The 10,902-nt window shown below is 36.6% G+C and overlaps 1 protein-coding gene across 1 annotated transcript; it reads right to left on the minus strand.

Annotated features, from left to right (window-relative positions):
- Nucleotides 1-3,205: 3,205 nt before the first annotated feature.
- On the minus strand, nucleotides 3,206-7,709 carry LOC110022308 (translocase of chloroplast 159, chloroplastic). Its single transcript, XM_020721186.1, has one exon. It carries the CDS (start codon nucleotides 7,633-7,635, stop codon nucleotides 3,352-3,354), a length of 4,284 nt encoding a protein of 1,427 aa, XP_020576845.1. The 5' UTR covers nucleotides 7,636-7,709; the 3' UTR covers nucleotides 3,206-3,351.
- Nucleotides 7,710-10,902: the final 3,193 nt, after the last annotated feature.

A 10,902-nucleotide genomic window follows, 5' to 3' on the forward strand; every position in this document is an offset into this window, starting at 1 on the left:
GATCTAAACCATAATAATTAAATTTTAATGGACATGTTTATTGGACATTAATTAAATTAAATTAGATTAATTTCTTACTTCATTATTAAAATTAAATAAAAAAAATAAAAGACTTAAATTCTAGAAAAGATTAGATTAGCTGGATTTAGTAGATTCAGATTCAATGATCAGAATCATTGAATCTTGCAGGCTCTTAACAACAATGGAAAAGGACAGTTACTTGTCTAGATGGGACTTTTTTTATATTGCTATTATAAATAATAGGGGCATTTACATAATACACAACTTTTATGTATTTGCATATTTAACCCTTAAAACTTCCATTTTATTTTTATAACACTCAACCTTTCATATCACAGCAAAATAAAATAAAATAAAAATAATAATAAAATAAAAAAAAAGTGAAATACACATTTTTAGGGGCATAGATAAGGTGGCATGATTATAGAAATAAAAATTTAGGTGTTATATATGAAAATAAATCTAAATTGGGCTGCAAGAATGTAAATCTTCCAAATTTTAAATTTACATTTTAGCACTCAAGGCTGGATCCGAGTTCCATCTATGCAAACTCACATGTATCAGATTCCACTCAGAGAAATGTAGTGACTTGGAAGAAAAAATCTCAAAATACTGCATAACAAAAGCAAACAGAATGTCATTGCTGCGTTTACCTATTAGACGCAGCTCTTCAAGGAATTTCAAAGAATTTAAGCTATGGCATAAGCCATATTAGTTTCTTCATTAAGAAAATATGATATATTTAAATCTGTATATAATTACTTAATTGTTTTGGAAGTAAGACACAAGATCATTCATAGCTTTAAACTTCAATTCCTATGTATTTTCATATCCAACACCTAAGCTTAGTTATTACATTCATGCCCACCTTACCTATACATGAAAAATATGAATTTCACTTTTTCTGAAGTTAGTGATAGTGATATTTTTGATGTGATATGACCATCTGAGTGTTATGAATGTAAATATTAAAATTTAGGGGCTAGATATGTAAATAAATAAATTTTGTGTAGTATTAGGGAATTACTAATGCAAGACAAGCCAGCCTTCAAGTACAAATAGTTTACCACTTTTCTCACTTATCCACTAGAGGAGCTGGTAAAAAGTACCAAGAGAAAGTATCAAGAGCAAAAGTCATGGAGGATGAGGAAGTGCTACCAATATCATAAGTGATATTTGTGCATTATAAGAAAGGAAAGATTATTAACAAAGTGTTAAAATGGTGTCTTAAAAGTTTACATCGGGCCATTTTAGTCCCATGGTTTATAAAAGTGCAAATTTAGTCCTAGACTCTATGAACACGAGCTTAAATAGTCAAATCCGAGACAACTTGAACCCCAATTTAAAGAGTCTGGGATTAATCTTACACTTTTATAGATTCTAAGACTAAAATAACTCCTTGCAATATGTTGATAATTTTCTCATTATTAATATAAAATAACATGATGTTTACTGACATGAAGACTTTGAAGACATATAAAGAGCCAAAAAGATAATGACATTCGAAGTGGCATCCCATCACTAGTTATGGCAGGGATTTGATTTGAGATAAGTGGAAGATAGTATTTTTTTCCAAGTATATTATACTTGTGACAAAGCAAATCCAACAGCTATAAGACATGTCAAGTTCCAAAATTTTGTGAGAAAATTCGGAGTTAAATTTTTTCCATTCAAGAAATCCCCAAGATACAATTTATTGGGTCATGCAGGAAGTCCAGGAAGCCATGGCAACAGAGTCTAAAATATAAGCACTATAAATTAGCACTAGCTAACTAGAAATAAGACAGTTGAAGCAAAGGATTTGTGATAGATAAACAAGAACATGGGAAACATAAACTTTAGACTTAGGAAAGATCAAAGAGAACCTAAAGAACATAGATCTTGATCTTAACTACAAACTATTGAGGAAAAAAAAATTACAAAATAAGATTATATTTTTATGGGTATTAGTGATCTACCTAATAGGTTTACATTTATTTTAGATCAAAGTGACTATAATTCATGTAATTTGATTCAATAAATTGAGAATAAAGATTGTTGCTAAGAGTTATTTGATTATTCCATGAGAATTTAAAGATGTTTATCTATTTTAAGAGGTTCAATGATGGTTAAACACTTAGAGCTGTCATGTCTGACAATATAATTATTTTTTAAATTGCCGGTGCATCTTGGGTTGTATTCATAGCATAAAGGCTAAGATATGAGATGTCATGGAATACCAAGCATAAGTGGTTCATTGTGCTGTACAATATACTGAATACATATAAAGAATGATAGCATAAATAAAATGTTTTTGAAGGCTGATTGATATTAAGAAAAAAATGGGTAGTGTCAATTATACCGATGAGAAAGAAACATGATATAGGAATTCACTCTTTCTAACATGCATTGAAGCACCAATAGAAGGAGACAAAATGAACCAAGCACATTAATTCACTCTTTCTAACATGCATTGAAGCACCAATACACCTCAACAATGCTGAAGAACACTTGGAAGGAGACAAAATGAACCAAGCACATTACAATGATAAAAATTCAAAACAATAATATTAGTTGTAAGGTGATGAATAATGCTAAATTTGGATAAATCTATTTCTTCAACACACGAAATACAAATAGTTATTTTGCATAAAAATGATCCTAACATTCAATTTTATCAGCCTAGATAAATAACCATGTTTTCATGGATTTTAATATAAATTTTATGATGGGCTTCTTTCAAAAGAAAAGAACAATAAAATCATAAGTTTTATGATGGTTGTTTGTCAGACAAACATCCTCTCAAACTATCCAATAGATCTTGAGATTATGAATAGAGAAGTATAATTGAAATTGATGACCCAAAATATTTTGAATAAGGATAATGATGCTGAAGATTAATAAATAGCCATACAATAGGCTGTTTCAAAGACGAGATTTATGTTCACAAGAAACAACAAGGATAATGAATGAAAAAAAATAAAAGAATATAAAAAGACTCCAAATCAGATTCTAGCCTGCAAAAAAGTATCCCAATTTTGTTTAAATTATCAGCACAGAACATCAACAAACCTCAAACATTATCAGATCATCAAAGAAAGTTATTACCTTGATCTAAAACGACAGAGATCCCATAAATCAATAGTGCACATTCCAAGAGATTTTAAAATATCAACTCGAACAAAAAATATAAAAAGATTAATCATCAAAATAACCGGCTGACTGAAATAGATTAAGATTGAAGTCTCATTATTCCAGACTCAAGAAAAACATCAATACTAAATCATGCTCATCTTCAAGAAATGCTAAATTTACGATCCTCTCACAATCTACACGCAAAGAAATCAAAATCTAATGATCCAAATATGACTCATTAGACAAAATGCTCTTATAGATAGAGATAGCTAACGGAATGATACCAGCAAGTGCAATCTGAAGCTGCTCTGAGGTGCTCGTCCGAACGGTTATCTGCCCAGTAAGCTTGTTGTTCAGCCCAACTCGAACAGCCATCTTTGAATTCCTGCTAACAGAGAACTGAGACTGCAAATTTGCTCCCAGAGCCAAATCATTCCTCCATTTCATCAGAGACAACCCCAAAGTAGAAAGAGCTTGACCGAAAGGGTAATCCTTGTCCCTAAGGCGTGCCTCAACGTTCGCTCCATAAGCAACATCCCCCTGTGCACGGACTGCTCCGGTGCTGGCCACAAGACCAAGCCTCTTGCCAACGGATACTCTGTCTTCTACTTTCAATCCAGTAGCTACAGTTTCCCCCAAGAAAGTAACAGATATTCCAGCTGCAGTCTTGTTCTTCTTCAAGTTCTTAAATTTGGTTTCCCCGCGGAGAATGTAGGCTAGCTGCTTCCCCACAGATTGGATATCAAACCCAGCAAGTGTAGAGCCATGTTCTCCATGTTTGGCTGCAACAGAGGAGTCTAGGTGGATGTTAAAATCCTTCTTGTCCTTAGTGATCTGAACTGCCATTGACGTTGGAAATAGACCAGCAATAGCAAGGCTCTCTTCAATGCTGACACCATCATAACCACAATCATGGTCCCAACCGTGTGTGTCCAGTACTGGTCGAGTAAGAAGCTGAGATGTTGGCTCCAGAAATCGGTAGCGGTAAGCAGGACTATCACAATCAAAAGATGGTGGAAGTACCATATCTGGTAGAGGGACTTGCACAGCTGCAGGACCACCATCCTGATCATAATCTTCAGGAATATCACCATTGGCAAATTCATCGGTATTTGCCTTTCCTTTCTTCTTCACCTCTTTCAAATGGCGAAGCTCATCTTTCCATTGTTTCTTCTGAAGAAGTTTTACCCGGTAATCGTATTCATCAAAATAGGCCTTCCTTTGCTCCTTGGTAAGCTTGGCAATCTGAGCTTTTCTTAGAGGCTTAAATGGTGGGAGCTGATCATACTCATCTTCTTCTTCATCTTGTTCTGCATCAGACAAGTCATCGAGGTCAATATCCGAATCAGCATTATCACCACCATGATCACCAGAAAGCTTTGGATGTGCTCTGGATTGCAGAAGGGAAGACAACAGAAAAGGAAGCGGAGGGGATCGGAGGCGGAAACCAAAGAGCTTTCCAGGAGAAGAGTCTTGAAGCTTCAAAAGGGAATTGGCTTCAGATAATATCTTTGATGAGTAGGACAAAAGAAGTAACTGAGGCCTCCAGCTCAATCCATTAGGAAGAATCCTCTCACCCTCCCTATTCCTCCTGCAAGAAGGATGATTCTCAACAAGAGCAACTGGATTCATGAGACGCATGTCTGCAGCTGCTTGTCGTATAGATAGCTGAACAACATGAGATCTTTGATCAATGAACATTTCATAGCCCAAGGGAGAACCATTGGGGCCATCAGGAGGAGCAGAAGCTGCGTGGGTGAGAGCAACAATGGCATTGAACCAGATTGATGAGCCCAGGATACTAGTAATTGACCTTAAAAGAGGCAAATCATTGAAATCACGAGTCTGTGTATCCATTCGGTCCACATAGAGCACAATATCTGGAGGGCACCTCTTTGTAAACTTCTTTATATATGATAGGATTTTCCTATTTTTTGCTTGATCCATTATGGATGATTTGAGCCCAGGAGTGTCTATAACACGAATTCTAACACCATTAACCACACCAGAAATCTCCCTCACTGAAGTAGTTGCTGATTCAAAAGGATGGGTATGAGATCTCTCTTCACCAAAAATGGAGTTTATAGTTGCACTTTTGCCCACACCAGTCTTTCCAATGACCAAAATGTTGCATGAGAAGTTTAAATCATCCTTCCCCTCCTCTTCAAGTTTCAAGGCTTGTTTTTTAGCGTTCTCGATACTGAATGCACGGCTTACTTGCCTGCCTTGCCTGATTCCTTCTGCAAGGTTAATACGATAAAGGACTTGAGCAGCCACTGTATCTTCTGGAGAATGACCCAACCTATGAACAAGACGAAGGAACTTCACCCTTATCTGCTCAACCTTCTCATGCAGTTTTTTTTCATCATCATCCATAGAATGAGAAGAATCTGAAACTGCGGCAAGCTCAGAGGGAGCAAAGAGGCTAGGACGAGTAGAACGGGGAACAGCTGGCCTCAGAGATGGAGCAGTTCCCAGACCAGCAGGCCGGTCCCCTGAAAAAATTCTAGCAGCATCTTGAGAAGTGACGGTAACAGTTCCATCAGAAGAACTAGTGGCAGCTTTGAGAAGTGCAGCCAAGGCTGCAGAATCAAATAGCTCACCCCCTTCACCATCCTCATCAGAATCCAGCACCTCATCGGAGTCAGAAACAATCTGTCCACCTGCATCCCTGGAGCCCTGAATACCTGAAATCCTCTCCATTTCCCTTATAATCTGCTTTGCAGCCTCAGGACTATCCAAAATAGCAACCCTTGCTGGACCATCGGAAATTCTGACTTCATCTTCATCTTCATCCTCCTCATCTTTCCCATCCTCAGCAGCACCTACTTGAGACTCATCAGCATCAGGTTCCACCTGATGTTCCAATTCAGAAATTTTAGGCAGATTTTCAGTGGTAGTTTTGAAAGTATTCTCATCTTCAACTTCTTTTGCAGTGTCAGGGAGAGTTACCAATTCATCAGCAGTGTTCAACTCACCACCACCTGCATTGAACTTAAGCCCAACTTTACCTTCATCAGGGATAGAAGCATGTTCTGAACCAACCACCACCTTCTCATCAGCAATTTCTTGATTCAGAGAAGTACTCCTTCCACTGATCTCGCTAGAATTCAATTGATTAAGATTATCAGCAGTACTCTTCTGAGGCAGACTTTCTGTAGAAGTTCCTTCAGTATTGTCATCCCCGACCACAGTTTCTTTTGCACTAACAGGAAGAGTCTCCTCTTCTAAAGCTGAGTTCAAAGTACCCTCATCTGCAGTTACCAGTTCACCTTCACCCTGGCTAGAAACATGCTCTAAACCAACCACCACTTTCTTATCCGGAGCTTCTTGATTCAAAGGAGTACCTCCACTGATCTCACTACAATTCTGTTGATCAAGCTTATCTACAGGACTCGTCACAGTCTCATAATCCACATTTGCAGGGCTATCTGCCAGAATCTCTCCCTTGCCTGCAACCACATCATTTGATGAATCAATTGAATCCAATTCTGGAGCTTCGGCATTCTGAAGATTGTCTACTCCTACGTTTCTTTCAGAGTTAGCTTCATTAATAGCACCAATTTCCTCCTGCTTCTCAGACTTCTTTTTAGCCTTTACTTCTGCTTCCAATTCATCCTCAGTGCTTTCATTAGCATTTGCATAATCTACAAAAGGTTCAACTGTCTCATCTCCATTACCGTTTTTTTCATTATCCACTTCCACAGCGTTTGGCTTCACTGAAACAGTATTGCCATATACCAAATGACCATCATCAGCAGGTAAAACCTCATCAGAATTCACAGACTTCTCCTCTTTATCTATAACATCGTCAAATCCTTGAGTATCAGCTCCAGCTTCACTAGACGCAATAACAGTGGATTCAGCTTCAATGCCCTTTGGCTCCACTTCCTCAACAGCGCTTTCATTCATTGAGTCTGCAGCTCCAGATTCAATACTTTCAATTGCTTTGGGCTCCATTGCGGTATCATTGGAGTCATCTCTCCCCGCTTTCTTGGGCTCCAGCTCCTCGGATCCTTCTGTAACAAACTTATTAACATTTTCCATTTCCACACCCAGATTCTCATCATTTTTAACGTGGCTCTCACCAACCACATTCTCGAAATTCTTTGCAGCTTCACCCCCACCAGAATCATCGCTTTCAATTTGATTCTGCGGCAATGAAACATGCTCCTCATCCTCCACCTTTTTCTCGCCAACAAACACGGAATCAGAATTCTCCCCCAAAACCCCTTTTTGGCTAGAGTCATGGAAGTCACCTTCATCCTCCGATGCATTATTTTGATGCTCCACCGCCGGAGAACTCGTCACGCCGTTTTCATCCTGCAAAAGGGTTTTCTCCGTCACAGCCGCGGAGAAAGAGCTATCAATTTCCGGGTCCGATGCGGTCTCATACTCCTCCGGTTCCGGCGACCCCTCGTTGGTGGAACCGCTGTGCGCTTGCGATGAAGGTGGTGGCGGAGAAGAAGGAGCGATAGCGGAGTCGGAATCCATGGCCATCGAGATAAGGTTGGGAGGAAGGAGGAGGAGCGATGTTGGATGGCCTGGAAGTAGTGCAAGGGTTAAGAACGGAATGTGAGATTTTTTTTTATTAGTTTTCTTATTTAATTATTTATTTATATATTTATTAGATTTTTATTTTGGGAAAAATTACATATTAGGTTATATTTAGGCAACGGAGATAATGGGCTTTTGAGCCCATGGGTTAGATTTGTAATTTGGGTGCTGGAATGAACGGAGATCCACACAAGTATTGGGCTTGGATATCAGCATGAGATGAGAGAATTAAATTTCTTTTTTAATGTTTTTCATTAAAAAAAGGGGCAATAACATTAAGACCACTCGAAATTTTCTATTTACAAATTAACCATCATCTTTCATCCATTTTTCAAATTCTCATTCAAATGTCAAAATTCATAGCTAAATCCCAACTCAGTTTTTTTCATTTTGTGGCGCGAGTAAATACATCAGTTTGGTAGTTCAAAAAATCACCTAAATGATTAATTTATAAATATTAATGTTCCAGATCATCTATGTGTAATTATTCCTAACAAAAATAGTCATCTTATCATATTTTTTATGTTCATTATTAGGTTTTATTAGTTGAATGGCTAAAAGATAATGTAAATTTGCTCTTATTTTTAAATAACATGGTATTTATTTAATAATATTATATGAATAAGATCTTTTTTTTATCAAAATAGAAGAGGGTTAAGAAAATAATAATAAATTCATGTTGAGCATTAAAATTGAATTATGTGTTGATATCAACATTATTTTGGATGTAAAATTAGAGAGCCTATAAGAAATTATTTGCTCAAATTGACTGAATCTAGGTAAATATATAAAAAATATATAAATAGATTAAAATAAGGAGAAATATATTTTTTTTTATGTAGTTCACTAATCTACTGTGGCTTTCTTTTTAACAAGAATAACAAATGTCAAAGTTCCAAGCCCACCCAATTAGAAAAATAACTAAAAATAGATCTATTGCAGAATCACAATGCATATTGTGGAATCTCCACGTATATTATACAGAAACTAAGCTCCTTTTTGAACAACGACCAATGTTACACAATAATGAAGCATCCTATGAAACAACATATCTCGAATATTGTGCAACAACACATATCAAAGATGATGTAACAATCCACCCTGCAATAACTATTTACAACTGTTGTACTTAAGATACAATGAGTTATCTAAAATCCTGAAGCTCTCTCTGTGCAGTCCACCACTATGACCTACGTGATACATGTCGAAAGATTCACAGCGGTAGAGTCTTTATTTAGTGTCATAGCATTGTATAAAAATCTAACACATACATAGATAATTAAAGAGGAGACACCTCGACTTTTAATATGGAAAACCTTAGAATGAGAAAAAAATTATGGGGTCAAGTCCAGTTAAAGTAATGCACTATATAATTGTAAGTATATAAACTCACTCTTCTCCTGATTTAGGGGAGATGAAATTGCAATGTTGATGTACAATGATATTTCAACAACAATAAAAGTAATCGATCGTGAAAGCCTTCGTTGATTTTTATGAAGATAATAGTCTGTCATGAATGTTATAGACAGTGGTTTTAGCCTCAGATTGTAGTAGATTCTATAGTTGAAAATCATGTTAGTAGTTGGTCATGTTGGTCGTAGAAGGTTACTTTAGGAGTGTCAGTTTACCACAAAGATTGTATTAAGAAGCTATAATAATATCTGTAAGTTGTATAGGCAAGAGTTGGGAGTTGCATGAGCTGTGAGTTGCATGAGCCATAGTTAGTTACCTAGATTGTAATTGGGAGTTGTAATAACCTCCGTAGGCTATAGAGGTTGGTGTTGGGAGCTGCATGAGTTGAGATAATGTTTGTAGACCACAAAGCCTAGAAATGAGAGTTGCATGAGTTATGATAACGATCATAGGGTGCAAACATCAGAGTTGAGAGCTGCATGAGCTGGGATAATGTTCGTAGATCATAAAGGCCGAAGTTTGGAGCTCCATGGGTTGTGATAATAATTGTAGGCTATAAAAGTCAGAGTTGGAAGCTTCATAAGCTGTGATAACTGATACGCCTAAAAATATATTATTTTTCATGTTTTATTTTATATTGATATTGCACTTTAAATATATGTTTTCTTGTGTTTTTTGTTGTAGGTACATCAAATTGAATAATTTGGAGTGATTTGAGCAAAAAGAACAAAAATGGACCAAAACGGAGCAAATCGGGGCACACCGGAGCCATGATGACTGAAATCAGGCACTTAACTGCCTGTGCCCGGCGCTTAAGTGACCAAATATGGAACTTAGGAGCCACCAGACAAAGAGGAGGGCGTTTAGGAGCCACCAGACAAAGAGGAGGGCGCTTAAGCGCCCCAAAATCCGCGCTTAGGCGCCGGAGACGGTTTTTAACATATCTTCTAGAATATAGGTCGGATTTGAACGATTTTTGAAGCTTTGCTTCGTGTGCCTCTTGGGGAATTCATTGGAAATGATAAAATGTACTTTAAATAAGAATTTGGGGTGGTTAGAAGGAGTTTTGAAGAGACACTTCATGCACCATTTGAAAGATTCAATGAATATGGACAGTTTTGAATAGACACTTAAGAATCTTTTGGGAAATTATAAATAAAGCTTGGAAATGCTTTTAAAAGAACTCTTAGATTCTTGAATCATTTGGAAGAGGAGAAGAAGGCTTGGGCTTGAGCCCCAAGTAGGGTGGCAAGGTGAGAAAGAAAGAGAGAGAGTGAGAGATTTCTTCTTTTCTTTTCACTTTGTTCTTGGAGAAGATTGTAAGGAGATTTCTTTTGCTATGCAAGGAGAGTTTGATTTTCATAAGAGATAAGCATTTTCATTGTATTTTAATTTGAATCTAGTACTTTGTTTGTATGGTTTCAAAGTCTTGTTCAATGAAAAGTTTTTTTTTTGTTTCTCCATGTGTAGTGAGTAGTTTTCTTTACTCTTCCCCCTTATAATGAATTAGCATGCATATGTAGGATATAGAATTGAGTAGAGTGAGAATATATTGTGATGATTTTACTTTGTTATTCATTTACATGTAAACTTGATCAACTTGCATGTAAAAATTTGTTGTGAGAACGTGTAAGATTTGTGATGGTGTTGTCTCAATCAACTGCGGTAGAATCACATGAAATTGTATGAATGAGAGTGTAGTCCATATGATTGAGTGCAAATAAATAGGAAAATAATCTTTAATGGGTGTAGAATTAGAGGACTTTAGAGTGACAGACTAAAACCCCCTAATTTGGT

This window comes from Phalaenopsis equestris, unplaced genomic scaffold (assembly GCF_001263595.1).
Source record: "Phalaenopsis equestris unplaced genomic scaffold, ASM126359v1 Scaffold000002, whole genome shotgun sequence".
In the NCBI taxonomy this organism is placed as follows: domain Eukaryota; kingdom Viridiplantae; phylum Streptophyta; class Magnoliopsida; order Asparagales; family Orchidaceae; genus Phalaenopsis; species Phalaenopsis equestris.

What these genes read in the sequence shown, in the direction of transcription:
- LOC110022308 (XM_020721186.1), bottom strand. Translation starts at nt 7,635, where the DNA reads ATGGCCATGGATTCCGACTCCGCTATCGCTCCTTCTTCTCCGCCACCA.